Raw genomic sequence first — 20,053 nt, 5'->3', positions numbered from 1 at the left:
TATAATTTTTTTTGTGTGCTCTGCAGATGTTGAACTTGTTCGTGGCAGTTATCATGGATAACTTTGATTACCTAACCAGGGACTCATCGATTTTGGGAGCTCATCATCTGGATGAATTCGTTCGGATCTGGGCGGAATACGACCCAAATGCCACGTGAGTAATAATATAATAGGTATTTTATTATTATAACAAACAGGACTGAGAATTTAATAATTTTACATGTTTGATTAATTTTATTTTAATTCTGAGTCCTGATAATAATAATTATATAGAAACAAGATTATTATTAGTAACGTGTAATGCGTACCGCAGGGGAAAGATACACTATACCGAAATGTACGATATGCTCAAAAACATTGACCCGCCTTTGGGTTTTGGCAACAAGTGTCCCAATCGTTTGGCATACAAAAAACTCATCCGGATGAATATGCCGGTTGACCAAGATGGTAAGGTGCAGTTCACCACAACGCTATTTGCGCTTATCCGGGAAAACCTAAGCATAAAGATGCGATGTGGTACGTGATTATAATGTTTTGTTAATATGAATCTTCATATTTTATAATTTATAAAATCGAGTGTAACCTATGGTATGATTCAATTTATTTTTGTTTTCAGCCGAAGAAATGGACCAGGCGGACGAGGAATTGAGAGAGACTATTAGACATATATGGCCGTTACAAGCCAGAAAGATTTTGGACCTTCTCATTCCGAAAAGCGATTGTAGGTTTTTTTTACGCAGAATAAATTTTATCAAAAAAATAAAATAAATTTTATCACCTAAATACAGGTCTGAACGCCGGAAAACTGACGGTAGGCAAGATATACGCAGGTCTGTTGATTTTAGAGAGTTGGAAGTCCACGAGATTCGGTCAGGTCGAATCGTCGAATCCACAGGTAATACATTCATATTGAAAATCTATAGTGAATATTAAATATAAATTTGAAAAATAGACATTTAATAATCCAAGTTAAAACAATATTATTATATCTATGAAAGAGGATTAAAAAATACAAGTTATCATTAAAAACCCGAAAATACAAGGATGTAGTAGGATGGAAAATACATATACATATATATTTATATATATTATTATCATAGTCTATACATAATCACAAAATAAAAATGCAAATTTTACGAAATAAACCCTAAAAAAATCAAAATATATATATATACATAATTTTATGTACGTTGAAGTCGGTTGTGTTTTTTATTTATTGTTTGAGTGCTGTTACCCCTGATTTTTTTTACGAATTGTCATATATAATTTTATTTGTGTTGTGAACTGTTATTATATCGATGCGTGTTTATTTTCCTTGGATCCATTACAATGTTTTACATTAATGTGTTTTGGTGAAACAATTATTATTATTGGTTGGTGTACAGCGCATGCACAGTTATTTAATTTCAGATTGTTTATGTTCTGTTGTTTTTATTTTTATTTTTTATTTTTTTTATATTACTATTATAACGATGGTTCAAAAATCAATGTTGTGTGCGAGTGAATAATTTTCGTTATAGATTTATTTACGCATCATAAATTATGATTTACAAGGTACGAGAAAATTTGAAGATAATTATATATAAATAACCAAATATAAAATAACAATAATAAAAAAATAAAAAACCACCACAAAATTGTTTTCGTACTTTGGGTGTATAACGAAGATACTAAATCTGTTTTTGTAAAAATTTACAACATTGAGCTTTGTGAACACAAAAATAAAATACACGTTTTGCTTTTACACGTTCACACATGTTTGACGAAATGTTTTTGTTTAATTTATTGTTTTGTTTTTTGTTTTGTGTTGTAAAACCCTAACTATATAAAAAAAAATCCTTGGAATATATACGTATATATATATATAATAAACAAAACTGATTGATTTTTATTATAATATGAGCGTAATAGTACGAGTTTAGTTGAAATATTAAAACACAAATAAAAGTGTTGTTGGTTTATCGTTTTCATTTTTATTATTTTTAATTAATTTTTTATAGCTTTAAACATAATTCATTACAATATATTTGATATATAATACAGTTTTTAGTAGATAGGTGATTATAGTCAGTGAAGTAGGTAATAATGTCATTGATTAGTGTAGTATGTGCACAAAATAATAATTTGTCAATGTGTGGAGAGTATTGAAGGTTAGGTGAAATTGTTTTTAGGCATACAAATCGTGGAACACTGTTGATGTTTTTAGGCTTAGAATATTCGTAGAACACATATTTTTTTTAGAGCATGGAAAAAGGGTGAACGAAATTACCTAGTAAATGGAAATTGAGAACAGTCGACATAGAGACAGTTTATATTTATGTGTTTGCTTTCAGGACATTGCAGAACATAGTTCCCCAGAGCCGGTAGTATTTATTTGAGTTTATTCAATTATTTTTATATATAAATGTATTATTATTATTTTAAATCATTAGTTTCATTTTTGTTTCATATTATTGTTTTTGTTTTTTTTTGTTTATGTTTTTGTATTTATATTTAATCTATTATTACTATTAATTTTAAATTTCATTTTTCATTGTACAGTTTCGTGTCGTTAAATTCTCATCTTCATTCTTCATCATAATAATACGTAGACACCAAGATGAAACGTTGCTAAACTTTATAACCATTTCATAGAGCAATAAATGTTACTGTAATCAAATCAAAATAATATTAAAAGCTTTATTAATTTATAAACATTTTAGTTAAGAAAATATAAAAAATTTAAAATCATTGATATTATGCTCTGACAGAGCTATACAAAAAATATCTTTATAATATAATTCTGAATAGATCAAAATGGTATTTATCTCGTAGCGTTTCGTCTTGTGTTTTGATATAACTAACATATTTTCATAATATTATTTTAATCGAAATATCTATATTTACGTTTTCCATTCATTATTCTAGTTCAATCACGATTTATAGTTAACTTTTATTTATTATTTTTCAAAACTTTTATTTGTTTTGTTTATTTATTTATTTTATGGTTTTATTATTTTTGTATTGTTTATTACTTTTTATTTTAACTTATTCGTTCAAGTCCTTGTCCTTTTATAAGCACATTAAAAAAAACCCGAGTTACCTGAAACATATTTATTATTATAACACCCTTATTTAATAATATATACATATATATGTAATATATATATGCATTTATATATTTATATATTTTACCTAACTTTATTTATTCTAGACTATAGGTGACGTACGTGTATACATAATATAAACATTTTTTTGTTCGTCTATTAGACCACAGTTCAGCTGGCTATATATTAGATTCTTTTATAAATAGCGCTAAACATTTATATTTATATTATTATATACTATTTGTATCTAATTTTTCATTTTTTTTTTGTACTTCTATTTTAATAGATTAATTTTTAACTATTTAACAGTCATGTATAAGCACGGGTCTCTAAATAGATCAGTATATATATATATATATATATATATATATATATATATATATACCTTAGAGCTGATTACATAGGCGTATTTTTATTCATTTATTTATATATATATATTTATTTCATATCCACTCAATAATATTATTATATATCTATTAGCATAGCATACTTCATCATAATATTTCTTTATAATATCGCATATACTTTGTATACATTTTATTAATATATACATTATACTTATACACTTATGATATACTATACATTAGTTTATCGTCTTAGCATTAGAATTTTTTTTGTATTGTGTTTTTGCGTACCTGCATTCTTAGAAAGTAATTCCACAGTATTTTTTAGTTGCACGGATTTATGTTATGTATAGATACTATTATAACTATAAAAATTGTAACGTATTATAGATACATGTGAATGTGTAGTTAGAATATAGTATATATTATAATGCAATGGTTTGTTATTTATATTTATTTTTCCTTTTATTTAAATGACAACAATATAAAACTAAGAAAATTAATCATACTATATATATATATAAAGAAAGAAAGAAAACAATAAATCGTGAGATTTGAAAATAAAAAGTAAAATAAATTATTATTTATGTTTTTAAGCTTATACATAACACCCGCTTGATGATAAAGCTTCGTACAACATCTTCGTATAAAAAAAAATATACATACAAAGCTTTTTTTTAGGGAGATGTGGTGGTGGTTAGGCTATACAAAACTATAGTTGCACACTGTTGCACTTCTAACAAGCTACTATATGTAATTTTTTGCTAATTTTTTTATTGTTTTTTTCCATTTCTAGTTAACTATTTTATCTTTATACTATCTTTTTTCTATAAAACATTATTATGTCAAAATTTCAAACAGCATTCATCATTTTTCACGTGCCTGATGGAGGCCGCCGGTGCGACAAATTGGAACGCAGAACGTGGACAAGACGAAGACGAAAACAGCTGTTTGCTGACTAGGAACAACTCCAGGAGCCGGTAATAATTATAAAGAAATATTGCATTCATAAACAATACGACATTTAAAAATCATTACATTTCAATTTCCGGTTATTGTAATTAATACGCAATTAAACATATTAATCAAAATATTCCTAAAATATTCGGAAGTAAATGTTACGATACATCGGTCGTAATAAATCTCATAAATTCGAATCGTCAATAACTGTAATGTCCATAATAATAATTATGTTAAATCCATTGAATTTTTTTGTTATTTAAAAAAACAAATTTCGATTTATAAATAGTCCATCAGCATTTAATTATTACAATATTATTGATACGGTGAATGGAATGTTTGATAATGTCGTCTACTCGTTTGTAATACGTTATCGTTTGTATGCCGACTCCGGTGACGTTTTTAACTTGGCTGTCTAATATACCGGTGACGGATGGTTTTATTTGTTTCAGGTCTAAAAAGGTGATGACCGTATGACCAAGTAATATTTACTCATGAATACGTCAATCCGACCCCTAGAGAGTTTACCCTGTCCCGTGTTATATATTTTAAGTCTAGAACGCACAACGACGAGACTTGCAAGATGATTAATAATGTCTGTAGGCTATTATTATTACTAATGCATACAATATTTTATAGAATACCATTTAATATTTATCATTTATACATACGTAAAGGTACCTTTCTTTTATATAAATCAAAAATATCTGAAAACAAAGAAATTATTTTTATAGTTCAACGTATGTATATAATTTAATAATATATAATACAATAATATGATATACGCACTTACAACATGATAATACAATAATATTATATAGTTAAGTGATAATATCAATTCCACAAGTACTAAAATGTTTAATTATGTCAAGTGACTACAATCTGTGTGTAAAACGGTTCTGTGTTTGTGTATTTTCAGCGGTATATAACGCAATCCAAACGTTTGAGGAGGAGACGTGGCGATATTTTAGAAAAGGTATATTTTGATGGTTTGAGATTTAATTAACTCTCCCGGAGAAAAATAGATACGTTGTGTTTTTTTACTCCTTGGTTGATTTATATTATATATAATAATATAAAATAAAATTATATGTTGCTATATTTTTGTATTTCGTTTACGTAGAACTCTTGAATTTCGACTTTTTTTCGGAAACTGTGGGTTTCGATAATACATAATATATTTAGACCTTTTTTTGTGTGGTTGCATAGACTCTAGTCACTTGATGGAACTCTCTTAAGTATATTCGTACACACACACACACACACACACACACACACACACACACACACAAACACACACACACACACACCCACACACACACACACAGGCACATAAACATATTATACAGTTTCTCTACGACCCTTCGTTGAATCTGAACGACATGTTAAATATTATAGAGAGTTTAGATGATTTAGAATGATTTATTACTATTATAATTATTATTATTGTTATTATTATTATTATTATTATTTGTTGACTTGGTAAGGATATCATTATTATGTAGCATAAATATATATATTTTTAATTTAGGTAGGTGTACCATTAAGGTAATATTATATTATTATTAGGTATTGTTATTGTTATTCTATCGTATACTAAATATTACTATTTAGTGTTGGACGGATTTTTTGTCCGTTGTTATAATATTATACCAGGATAGATGTATACAATTGATTAATATGTTTAATAATTATGTTATATATATACATGTATTTCTAACTATTATTATATTTATAATATTTATAGACTTTAATTTTGCACGATGCATGTGGCGCAAAATTTGCATGCACTTTTAAACATCTTATCCACTTTTTTCATTATTAACATTATACATATTATATATATATATATAGAACTGTGGTCAGTTGGTGAAATAATTTTAAATAACTCCCGCCGTTTTTATTATTTTTTTTTTTTCATTTTTCGATCTCCTCACGAAATTTAATAAATAACATACAACTTAACCGCACTACCCTATACTTGTTTCTTGTTTTTTTTTTTTTTATATACTTTTTTGTTATTTTACAGTAGTTTTCTTATCATATAAAGAAAAATACCGATAACACAATACCCTACTGCCGGGTTAGTCGTTTTTTTTTTCGGAATGCAGGACTTGTCCCTTACCTGTTCAGTAAATACTACCGGTAAAGTATTGCCGTGTACCTACATTTATATAATATAAGTATAAGATATTAATTTCTGGCTTTAATCGAAAAAAAAAAATATTTTTTTGGTTTTTTTTTCTGTTTCTAATAACTTAATTTTATTGTTATTATACACCAGGTTTTCTTTTTTTTTTACCCATTTTTTTTATTATTATCATTATTGTTATGTTATTATTTGTTTTAATTTTCCAACAGCATTCCCATTACACTATAATATAAAACATGTAAATAAAACAAACATTATTATTTATAAATATTAGCATTATATAATGAACTGTCGCTAATACGTAATAATACAATATACTATTATATGGATTATATAATATTATACGTATGTTGTTCGTATTAACGTCCGTGAACACCGTGTATACGCAAGAACAGTATATTTATACACTAGGACATGGACGATTTACAGGTGATGGAGCTGACAGACGTGGTGATTTCATCGCGCAGGCCATCCGAAGATTCCAACTCCGACGGGCAACAGCCCCAGCACCAGGGTATGCACTTACATCCCGGTTATAGACAACAGAGATCGCGATCACCGAGCATACGGTAAGTGGTAAACCACTGGCATCTTCTGGTCAATGATGTTTTTAGATTTTTCGAAAAAGGGGAGAGAGAGGGTATAAATATTTAACTGTTGTCATCTCACGTTATTAAAAAAAAAAAAACAATTATTATATAAAAAGAATATTTGTATAGAATATGGATGTTATAATTATTATCGATAAAATTTTAACGTAAATTATCACGTGGTAATGGTGGTAAAAATGCTTTCATGTCTTTATTACACATTTTATTGTAATCAATCAATTAATGAAAAATATATAAACAAAAAAGGTCAAAGGAAGGGATTGAAGGGAGTTTTCACACCATGAACTCACTTCTGCCTTTGGTATACAATTATCATCAGGCATATCCGTATCATAAGTGGTGCAAAAGCGGCTGAGGTCCAGAGGTTGGGAAGGATGCACATTTACATAATATATATTCAGCCTTTCTAAATACCATCCTCGATATAAGATTACACATCCGTATTGATAATAATATTATAACGAATACGCACGTTAAATATTCAAAAGAAAAAGATTTTATTCCGTCCTCTCTCAGGCTCTTCAGGATATCCCCACAAATAGATTCCAGCAGTTGCTTGCAAACGAATAGATTAAACATTCTTATATTACTATAAATAATTTAAACTAAACGGGAAAATTACGTGGTCTTTATGATTAATAGCACGTGAAAACCTCATTGCCCAGTGAACAGGAGAATCATCACTTATGAGCAAAGGGCAATAATTGTTGGTTTATTACGTATTCGGCCATGTACATACACGTATTCATACGACTGATAATCTTGAACCAATCCACTAACTCTACACCCATCTTGTTCCTGGATAATGAACTCCCGTCTCGTGCGACCAGTTCATACACTAAAACTGCAGAAGTCTTCAAGTTATAAAAAATCCAAAATATGTCAGCGCTTGTGATCGGCAACAAATGACATAAAATACAAATAACTTAATATAATAAAACTTTGACTCTGTCCTGTAAATATGTCTTTCGACGCTTTAATACTATTTTGACTAAATTTATATTTTATATACGTTTATAAAGTTATAAATGTAAATTATATTATTGATCGATTCGATAGTTGATCTATTTTATATTATGCTTTGAGAAATTCAAAATAAATAAATAAATAATTATGTAGTGTCAATTAGGATGGGGTGAATATGTGATGAGTAATAAAGGTGGTGTGGTCTCTGCCTCCCTGGCATATTTTATTTACCACAAACCCTGAAAAATTAATTATTATTCTGTGTTATGTTGTTACTTGTCGTGGTGTACAACAGTAGAGAGCGTCATACCCCGTCGCCAATCAGAAGATACCATCACCACTACCATCACCACAGTCATCATCCACACGAGATCGGCTTCAGCGACACTGTTTCCAACGTTGTCGAGATCGTCAAGCAGTTGGATCATCGTCGTCATCCTAGAGGTAAATACCCAATTTTAACCTAAATTAACATAATAAATACACGATTACTATTCATCACACATACACAACCCATATTACACGAATATACCACAAATCCGCCTAAAAGTGCTCCACGAAGTTATTTCGAATTTTTTTCAAAAAAATAGTATTATAATAAAAATATAATCTGTTACCTTTTTTATTCGATTAAAGGACAATTATTAATGGATATAATTATTAGTTTGTTACAATCGACGAATACTTTCGTACTCTATCGCCGTATACATATCATTCGATACATAATATATTATCATTACTCACCACGTACCGCTTTATATTATAATAAGGACTAGGAATTTCTTTAGAAATATAATTTAAAAATCCTCGAAAAATTAGTTATGCATCTACCTAAATCCAAAATAAAAATTAATAAGTTATTTTTTTAATTTTGTAGTAAATTTTATTAAGCCCACGTTTCTGTGAAAAACATTTATCTCGATTATGGATATATTATAAAAAATTAACTATTAAATATATTTTTCATACATTTATAGATATATTATATTTATTTAATAACAGTTATAAAGTTATTATAAACAATTTTATTATTCCAATAAAATATGCACACATAATACATGAAAACAAATATGTAAAAATAAAATCTGAACATCCTATGTGAAAATATTCTTACGTAACTTAAGAATATGATATTTCATAGAACACAAGTCCCTATACCTACCCCTAAAATAATTAAGTACAAAACGCAAACAACGATATAATATATTACTTTTTGTGTCGCCGATGTGTATTTGACTGATGTTGATAAACGGAATTATAACGATTAAAGTATTATTTATTCAGCATAATATTATATAATATAATATGACATATTCGATGGTAAACCGGCAGTGGTTTTTTTTTTCGTTAGGTCAAGGTACTCGAAGTCAGACATAAGGATAACGGTACAATTATTATTGCACGTATTTTTTTTTCTTTATTATTATTATTATATATTTTACGATGTTTATATTGTTATTTTTGATATACTTGAAATTTCGTATTTCGTTCAGATTTTTGACGGTATTTCTATCGCGTATGTATATACACGAATAATTGTACTATAGGTACTGCAAATTACGAAATGTAATATATTATTATTATTATAATCAATATTGTAATACAACTGTGACATAAATTTGATCATTTAATGTTTGACTAACTTTGTTATATTTTTGTATATGATGTACATCATCTAATTATTTTCCAACTAATTCACATTATTGACATTACAAGTATAATAATATTATTATTATTTATTATGCTATTATTTTTTTAATACAGCTGTAGGTGCAATAGATTTATGTTATTTTTATGTACATTTTATATAATCATTTGCCCGCATGAGCTGTGTACCATATATTATTAAACTATAACAGAAATAATAAAAACATTTATATAATAATAAATTCAAAAAGTAGTTTCATTAATAAATTATTTTTTGATATACATATTTATTTAAATAATATACGTATAAATCATGGAAACGCATATATGTACTCAATATTTATATATAGAGTGATTCACTAAGCCAACCATCCCTATTCTTCCTTTTATACATTTAAATTCTAATTTTTGGAATTTTTAAATATACTTTAAGATATGTAACCAACATTTTGAGAATTCTTTTACTTATTACAAAATGAGAGTCTTATGGCAATACAAACTTTTATTTTTTTCTCAACTAGAAGCCCTAATTATTTTGCAAATCATTTTTTTAATAATTTTGATGTATATAATTAAGTTTGAATAGTTCACAATCAGTTTTTTTCTTAAGATATTTATTAAAATGTTAATCCTAATTATAAATTGATTATAGTTTTTTTAAATAATTTTTCTTAAGTATAATATATTTGTACCTAATATAGAAATATTGAATTATACTTGTACAATTTTTACAAATTATAAATTTGATAGATTAATGCCAATTATTCAAATTTTCAAAACATAAAATAAATTCCAAACCCATTTTATTTGACCTATTATCAGTATTATCTTTACTCTTTAGCAAACAAAATTTAATAACTCAAAGACTACTTGTTTAACTTTTAATTTTGATACTACAACATTTTCAGAAAAATTATCCGCTAAACGATTTCAGTAAAAATGGGTTTTCTCATTTAAAAACAATATAATGTATCTTTAAGAAACAGTTCTTAAGTACCTATATAGCACAAAAAAATCTGAAGAATTTAAAAAAAATATGGTATTTAAATATACATTTGAAAATTCAAAAAATTAGATTTAGAATAACTAGTATACTCGTAAATATATACATTATATAGTATATACGCTTGATGAATCACCCTAAATACTATAATTTGTTTATTATCCTAATAACTTAAGACATTTATTTGGTTTTTTAGTAAATTAGTCATATAATTGCAATTAATTTAATATTAAAATTTTGAAATGATTGCTTTTTGCCAAAATCTATTAGCCACTGTATCGCTGTTTACTCTGAGACGATATCGGAACCTTTGAAGTTACAATACAAGTACCTATATAATAATTCGCACGCAGGTATTAGGTCGTGCAAGAAAATACAAATATTATAATATATATTTTTTGATAAAATTACAATTTTGTTTTCATAGCTCTTTCGGTTTATTTTTTTACATTGTACATTAAAATATTTTTCATTCTATATGCATAGTGACAATCTTGTATCCAAAACGTTTGTTAGGTATATTGTATAACATGTTGAAATTATCTTAGTCCGTCAATTAATTATGATTTAACTGTAATATTATAATGCTGATTCAACGATTGTTAAAATTAATTATTTTAGCCGATATCTAAAACAAACAATACTAAAATATTACAATCTATGTTATTAATCAAGTTTTATAAAATACAATTATACATTCCGTACGATTTTCCCATTCCCACAAACTCACAGGAAATCAAAATATACTGTCCATTCGCGAAATTCATGAGCTCGGAATCAAATAATTGATATTAATTAATACAATAAAAATGTGCGACAATTATCGAATACAGCCAATATTGGTATTATACAATTATACATATTACCTATGTATATTGTAATTAATTTACTGTATATCAGGTACGTGTATAAGCTCGTTAATAATATAGGTTACCTACTTGTTTCCCATTCAATTACAATTTATCGAATACCCATTGCTTTTATTTACTTGTTTACATAGTATTTAGAAAATAATATATAGAATAATAATTGTTGCTATTCACCATATACGTACTTAAGTGATAACCGTTTACACGTGTAGGCCGTCACTCAGAAGTGTTTTTGAAGGATTTCTATTCATTAGAATGATATCACTAGTCGAAAGAATTATACAAATAGACAATGAGTAATGGCCGACAAGGCGTGAACGCTTGTTAGTATGTACGAATATTGTTGGGTTTTAGTGATATTCTGAGGAACAATAGAATTAATGCTGCGAAACACGTAACAATAGTATTATTTGTGTTCATATATTATACGAAAATATATTAGTTTGCAAAATTAAACACTTACATAATCACTGCGGTGCCGAATTTAGAATTATATAACCTTTACTTGTGCAAACGACGTGTGGCTTTCAACACCTATAATATAGAACAATAAGTTTATTATTTTACCACGAGATCTTAATGAGCTTTAAACTTCCGTTTACGATTCTTTGATTAATTTTTTTTCTAAAACTCAAACCGAAATCGTCTCCGAAATGTTACTGCGTATTAACATCGCTATTAATATATACCATTTTATACATATTATTATTATTATTTATTATATTCATATAATATTCACATTAAGTATTGACTAATATGTACAAAACACTCGTCGGTCGTATCAACCGTAGAGGAATATTCACTTCATGCGACACATTAAATAAGACGTATTTCGATGGCTTATAAAACAATCAAATAGTTACCAATCAACCATGTATTTTCAAAATTACACTTTCCACCACTAAAATACTAAACTCTAGATATATTTATTCGTACTTAACAATAATGAATAATATTGTAGTAACATTTTAGTTATAATAACGGAAAAAAAACTACAAAACGTTTTAAGCACAACGCGAATCTTCTTTACTCAATTTTGTTGAATAATAATTCATACTCGCAATTCATGTACCTACATAATATAATATAAATGTGTGTAATAAGCCATCGGTATATCATACCATAGAATATTCTGTGATCATACTATACAATACGTAAATAAAATTATATGATTATGCGTAATGACATTATAATAAACAATTAAGTGTTTCTTTTTAAAGGTAACACAAAATATTTCAGTCCAGTGACTCCAAATTGATATGGAGTTTTTGGAAGGAGATAAGGAATATTTAAATACACATTTTTTAATAATTTTCAAATGTTTATATCTTTTATATCTTTTCGTGCGCAATACAACTTTCATTTTTTTTAAATAGCAACAGGTAATTTTAATACTAAATTCAGATTGACTGAATTTTGACTTTTTAACAATTTCTCTAAAATCAAAATTGACTGAACGACACTGAGCAAATTGTTTTAGTATAAAATATAAATCATTGAATTTTTCGATAATAATTATCTTATGACTTAACAAACTTCTGTGCGATTTCGCGTAATTTATAAATATAAAATTGTAAGTACTTGTGTAGGAATTCAAAGAGAACACTTTTTAGCAATTACCCAAATGGATGTAATGCGTGGTCTGCAGTCGTGCATGGAGAATGATGAGCTAAATTTTGAATAATTAGTAAGATAGGTATTGATATAAATTCATTTTTTAAATTAATAATAGAAATTACAAATGTTGGGTCAATTTGTTTACATTATTCCTAGTTAATAACATATGAAGTAAACGTATACTTCCAGTCAAATTAAGACTTAAAAATTATTTATTTAATGTCTAAAAGCATATTCTGAGTGAAAATAATACGTGGAATCGTATAGAAATTTGTAAAATTATAGGATAATCGTTGAAAAATTCTATGATTTAAAGTAAAACATTTGCTTGTTGTCATTCAGTCAATTTTGAATTTAGACCCTTGGATAAGAGGTCAAAATGACTTAAACATTCGATCTATCCAAATTTGGTATTGAAAACACCTGTTGCTGTTTTAAAAAAAATGCAAGTTGTATTGCGCATGCGCACACTGAAAGATATAAACATTTGAAAATAATTAAAAAATGTGTATTTAGGTATTCCCTATCTTCTCCCTTTAACCACCCCGTATCAATCTGAAGTCACTGGACTGAAATATTTTGTATTACCTCTAGAAGCAAATACACGCTAATAATAATTTAAACTATAATATTATAATAATAACAATGAAAATTTGTCGTGCGCGTGTTCCTGTTTGTCCTGCAGGTTCTTGGTCGGCATCCACGAGTCCAGTCCGTTCACCCAGCCCGGACAGGTCGGAGAGCGGCCGCACGTATTACGGCACCACCAGCCTGGACCAACGCTCGCGTTCTCCGTCGCCGGTGTCGACGAATGGCAGCGGCCGGCACCAGCACCAGCACCAACAACAGCAGCAGCACCATCACCAACATCAGCATCATGGAGGCGGCGGCGGCGGGGCGTCGGCTTCGTCTTCCGCCGCCGCCGGGCCGACGTCATCGAGACAGCAACAACACCAGCACGTCATGCAGCACCAACAAACGGCACCGTCAATGCCGTCGTCGTCGTCCGTATCTCACCACGGTTCGCATCACCCCCCGTCGTCGCTGTCGGGCGGCGGCGGCCATGCGACCTCAGTGTCTGCAATGATGACCGGGGCGGCCGCGGTGGCCATGACGATGCCACCGCCGTCCGTTCTGGTCAACAGCAGTTACCCCGTACTGGCCGTGGCCGGTTGCAACAGACGCCGGTTGCCGCCCACACCCAACAAACCGTCGTCGCTGCAGCTCCGGCCGCCGCACCACTCGGCCTCGATAAATTTTCCGAAGTTGAACGCATCGCCGACGCGTGGCCAACCGGCGGCGTTGCCCAAACCACCGCCCGTGGCTCTGTCGTCCACGTCTACCGCTGCGGCCGTGGCCCGGCAGAGTATGGCCATGACGGCCATGCCACCGCTCAGCTTCGAGCAGGCCATGTCGATCGGCCGCAGTGGCCGGCTACTGCCGTCGCCTGTGCGCAACGGGTACGCATCGTCGTCGTCCAAGCAGCAGCAGCAGCAGCAGCAGCCGTCGTCGTCGTCGTCGGTGTCGGCAATCCGACGGCAAAAGAACGGTGGCGGTGGTCGGGTGAGCAGCCGGCACAGCGATTCGGACGAGGACGACTGGTGCTAACCCTTACTGTCTGGTAGTGGCCGCCGCCGCTGCCGCCGTCGCCATAACGGCAGCAGTAGCAGTAGCAGTGACGACGACGACGAAAGACTTAGCAGCCGCCAACGACGACTGTCGCAACGACGCAAAACGATGCTCAGATCGTTTCGGTCGCCCGCATCACGTTCGCTCCGACCAACGATCGTTGCATCGTCCTCGTCCTCGTCTTCGTCGACGCTGTTGGACTACTCCTCTCATTCTGCTCCGCCGCCGCCGACGAACAAGCAGCAGCGGTAGCCGCCGCTGCCACCGCCTAAAATTTATAAATATTATATATTATTATTATTACCTAATTATTATTATTATTATTATTATTAATAACTATTTCCGTAAAAGAAAAACGGCTCGTTATTTTGCGCGTACTCTCGTCGTTTTTCGATTTTGATTTTTTAACGTACCCATTTACACGTGTCATCTTGATGGCGTACGTAATTTTGTTAAGAGGTTGATATGATATTATATTTAGTGGATAAATAATATTTTATTTCCACAATGTGTTGGTTTTTTATTTCATTTTATAATAATATCATGAACGTATTTTTATTATACATAAAAATACTAATAATTGTATTACAATCGTCGCGCAGTTTCTGTTCAGATTATAACATTATTATAATATGTTTGTATGTAGGGATACGTTTATATTATATTATACATACATTTTTTTTTATGGCCGGACATTCCCTTCTTTTCACTTCGACGTCCATTCACCGTTTCCCCACACAAATGCCACCGATCACTATATTATAATATACCGTCGTCGTGTTCATAAATATACACACATCACAAGCGTCTTATTATTATATTGTATATATATATATATATATATATATATATATATATATATATTGTCGTATCTCGTTCTTATTGATCTACTCTTTACAATCATACACAAATACAGTACACACACACACACACACACACAATATCGAATTATTTATTATTATCATCGATCTGTTGAATTAAACTTAGAGTTTATACAACAACAAAAAATCGTTGTAAATAACATCCTGATCCGCGTGAATAAAATCGTATTGTCTAATAAATTATATTATACGTACAATATTATTGCTTACTTTGTTTTTATCGACATGCAAATTATATAAAACGTGTTATAATATTAATATGAGATATATATTTTTAAAAAAAATCCACCATTTCATTCTCATCTATTTATTGATTTAAATTTTTCTTTTCCAAATTTCTACACTGTTATGATGGTCAAATCAATCGTTAAATACCTAATATTCGGAATTCGAATGTACTAACCTAACATTCATTGTTTGCGTATTTGGATTTTTTCTGCCGTTATCGTGATTCTCACACTTCGATAACTGTTAATGTTTTTTTAATAATTTACTATATACGCTCAATGTACTTAAATAATAATGTATTGTATTATAATTGCATTGCAAACATGTACTTTCATTTTTGTCGTTTAATAAGTTTTGGAAAAACTACAAGTATAACCATCACTGACGGCTTTTTTTTTTTATAATACTAATGCTAATTTTTTTCTCGAAACTGCGCAATTAAAGGTCTTTTGACCTTTTTTTAGGCATTTTATTGTCTGTGGTTATATTTTCTTAATATTTTAATTACGCCGTAAATTTTTGTGAGTATGTTAATATACATAATATGTGTTCTTTAATAATTGAAATCCTTACATTTTTCGTATTTTAATTTTGAAATATTCATATTCTGCTAAATAATTTTATAAACGTATTACCAGCGTAACTTTTTACTTTATCAAATGTTTATTGTAAAAAATGTTACTTATTATTTTTAGTATATATATATATATATATATACCGGCCATTCAATATAATATCATTGTTTATTTCTCAGAAATTCGAAACGAACACGACAAGACGTATCTTCTTTATTTTGGATAATGATGACAAGGGGATGTCCGTGACATAATTCTCTGTCGTATTTAAAAAATACTGTTAAAAAAAACCATTTACTCGTTTTATTGTAACGGACAAAGCGAAAAACAATAATATAATATATTATTTAATAACGTAATATTAATATTGTATGACACTATTTCACTAAAAAATGTCATAGACACGATTGATATTAATAATTCTAATTGAAGCTAAAAATGTTTGAACCGTTTGAAATGTTGTAGTTCATTATAGTCGTATGTACAATCCGAATTTCGCTTTGCCTACAAGTACAAAAAGCGCTTAACTTGGTAGTACGCGTATCATTTTCCTCTGTTTTCAACTTCGTTTATATCCATAATAATATCATCTGAAAACGCTTTCGTAGACAGAGTTTCACAATCGTTCGAGTTTCTTTTGTGTGTGTGTATGTTTAATAATTACCATATAATATATTATATTTTGTGGTTTCTTCGTTTTGTACTTTTGGAGCGTTTATTATGTTGTTCAGTATACTATACTCTATATAATAATAATATTATTATTATTATTACTATTACTAAAAATATTGTACACAATGTGACTTGATGTTGCGTGCGAACATGTAAGCAACTATGTTGTACATTATATTATGTTCTGTTATGTATCGTGTTTCTCTTTTGTATATTTAATATAATATTGTTCCGTTTCGTTTATTTTGTGTCAATCGTTTCATCTCGTGCGGTTTCAGAAACGTAGGTTTTATAAACCATGTATTCATAATATTATATTTCTCATATTATATTGTTTCAAATTTTTAAATTATTAAGTTTGTTCATTCCATGCTTTTTTTGTTTTTAGCCTATCCATCTACACACACTCACACACACACACATATACAGGTGTATTAAAAAATATGCATTGGTCTTGATTTAAACAACACCATCTAGGTACCCATTAACTTGAATGACACGATTTTATTTTGTAAGTCTAGACGAAATTGGTCAACAAAAGCATAACATAAAGTTAATAAATAAATAAAGCATTAGTCATAATACTATCATATTTTGATGAATTTTTAACCACTCTATGAATAAGTCTTGATATCAAGGCCGTAACTGAAAACAAATTTCAGGGGGTCCAACATTTTTTTAATATAAATACTTATATAAAACCCAACATTATACCTTAAATTCACCACTAAAATGTTTCTACTTTTAGAAATTTCTGGAGAGGTCCGGACTCATGGACCCTCTCCCCCAGTTACGGCCTTGCTTGACATGTATTAAATAAAATCATTAAAAGAACATTAAATGTCTGTGGTTTCATTTGAATGTTGAATATCTTACCATTTTTTTTTGTGTTTGTTATAATTGGCGTAGTTATAGCTTTAATTTCTTGTAGGAGCCTGCACCTTGTAATAAAATTATGTACCTGGTGGTCTCATAAATCATAAATCAATTCTGTATGTATATTCAATTTTTGCAATTAGTGGGTCGTCTACAAATTATATAGTAAAATTTGTGTTTGCTTAAAAACCTATAATCGGATTAGAACTTATTTTCTAAAACAATTGTATCGATTTTGATCCACATACATAATAGCCCGACTATTTATTACCTATAAATAATAAATACTTAAATATTAAACAAAATAGGCATAATAGTATGTTATAAGATGTATAGTTTGTCCCATATTTTTATCTCTCTCATCCACTCTTTCTCTTTATCTTTCCAATTATGTTTATCTATTTATTGTCTATCTTTATATTTTATCTCTGTATTTGTGAATAAAATGAATTTGTACATAGTATAGATTTTGTTTGATTGTTAAATTAATTATTTTTTTTTGTTTTTTAATAAATACAATTTTAAAAAAAAAATTTAAAAAAAACCAAGTACTAGGATAATTTTTCTAGTTGATAATACATTTTATTTCACACGGGACCATAAAATATAATGTTAATTTTCATTTTCATTTTTTGCCGTCGTCTCATCACCGACGTATTTATGTTTTTAACTGCCAATACGTTTTGATTGTAATACTAATTATTATAAACGGATCGTCGTGAATTCATATTTTTAGGTGATTTTTATCGTTAAATTTTATCATTCAATATTGTGTTTTAAACTGATAATTCTCGCAAGATTTTTTGTTATGTAATAAAAATACAATTATTATAATAATTATTACTCTCTTTAAACGCTATTTTAACATAATATTATATACATAATTACATCAGAGTAACGCATTTAGAAGCGTTATTAAAAAAAAAAAAATCTGTGATAAAACGACAAACCTGTGTATAATATATCTATAAATAATAATTTTGAAAAAAAAATGATGTATTCTATTCCGTCTGATAATATGATATTTTCCATGGGAATTCCAATTTTATCCCATCAAACAAGAAAAATTTAAATTATCCTATATGTATACTATGTATACCTACCTAGTAATATATATATATATATATATACACACATAAATAATATATCTCTAACTCTGTCTCTGTCTCTCTATCTCTCTCTCTATCTCTATCTCTCGCTCTCACTCTCACTGTATATACACACACATATATATATATATATATATATATGTGTGTATATGTATATGTCTATCTATTTATCTCTTTATTTACGCTTGCTGGTGTCCCTTCTGTGCTTGTCTAAAACAACACTTTGTCTTTGGCCATTAAAAAAGTATATATTATAATATAGGAACATATTATTATATAAAAAAAATCAATACAATACCTGTTAACACTAAATTATAATGTAAATTATTAATAATAATATTGTAATCAAAGTTGCCTTATTACTAACCGTAAGTTTCCGGTTGTAATTTCCTTTTTTTGTTACAAAATAAAAGTTGAAAAAAAAATTAAAAAAACTGTGTAAAAAATTTAATTTTTAAGTATTTAAAAATAGTGTTATCATTATACTAAAAAAAACTGTATAAAAACGGAGGTGGAACGGGTATATTACTATTTTTTTTCCAATGTGATTCATATATTATTACCTAATTGTTTTAGGTATTTCCTTTTAGAACAAACTATTTTTTTTTTAGATATATTTAAAATGAGTTGTCGAATTTTTTTTGTTAAATAATATTTGTTGTTGTTACTTTTTCGACAATCCGTTTTTCTATGCTGTATAACAAAAGACGCGCGTAGATTTTATCTTGTAAAAAAAAATTTACTAAAAAAAAATAAAAATTTATGAATACCAAAAAAATTTCATTTTTTTTTCATATGTCGTTTTTCAATAATAATTATAATAATATT

The 20,053-nt window shown here is 28.8% G+C and overlaps 1 protein-coding gene across 17 annotated transcripts in view; it reads left to right on the top strand.

Annotated features, from left to right (window-relative positions):
• The window catches only part of LOC132931676 (voltage-dependent calcium channel type A subunit alpha-1), a 225,082-nt gene extending 205,079 nt beyond the window's left edge, over positions 1 to 20,003 (top strand). For 12 of the 17 annotated variants that reach the window (XM_060997599.1, XM_060997591.1, XM_060997594.1 and 9 more), the window contains 10 exons: positions 27 to 154; positions 314 to 516; positions 617 to 721; positions 789 to 895; positions 2,334 to 2,363; positions 4,292 to 4,410; positions 4,843 to 4,852; positions 6,972 to 7,111; positions 8,415 to 8,563; positions 13,941 to 20,003. In XM_060997599.1, coding sequence (XP_060853582.1) covers positions 27 to 154; positions 314 to 516; positions 617 to 721; positions 789 to 895; positions 2,334 to 2,363; positions 4,292 to 4,410; positions 4,843 to 4,852; positions 6,972 to 7,111; positions 8,415 to 8,563; positions 13,941 to 14,863 — 1,914 coding nt within the window. In that variant the 3' untranslated portion in view covers positions 14,864 to 20,003. The remainder of the gene's footprint in view (positions 1 to 26; positions 155 to 313; positions 517 to 616; positions 722 to 788; positions 896 to 2,333; positions 2,364 to 4,291; positions 4,411 to 4,842; positions 4,853 to 6,971; positions 7,112 to 8,414; positions 8,564 to 13,940) is intronic. The other 5 variants (XM_060997596.1, XM_060997602.1, XM_060997592.1 and 2 more) reach the window with 4 other exon arrangements.
• Positions 20,004 to 20,053: the final 50 nt, after the last annotated feature.

This window comes from Rhopalosiphum padi, chromosome 1 (assembly GCF_020882245.1).
Source record: "Rhopalosiphum padi isolate XX-2018 chromosome 1, ASM2088224v1, whole genome shotgun sequence".
NCBI classification, from domain to species: Eukaryota; Metazoa; Arthropoda; class Insecta; order Hemiptera; family Aphididae; genus Rhopalosiphum; species Rhopalosiphum padi.
Note: the sequence above shows the minus strand (reverse complement) of the source record. Positions and strands in the feature narration are given on the sequence as shown.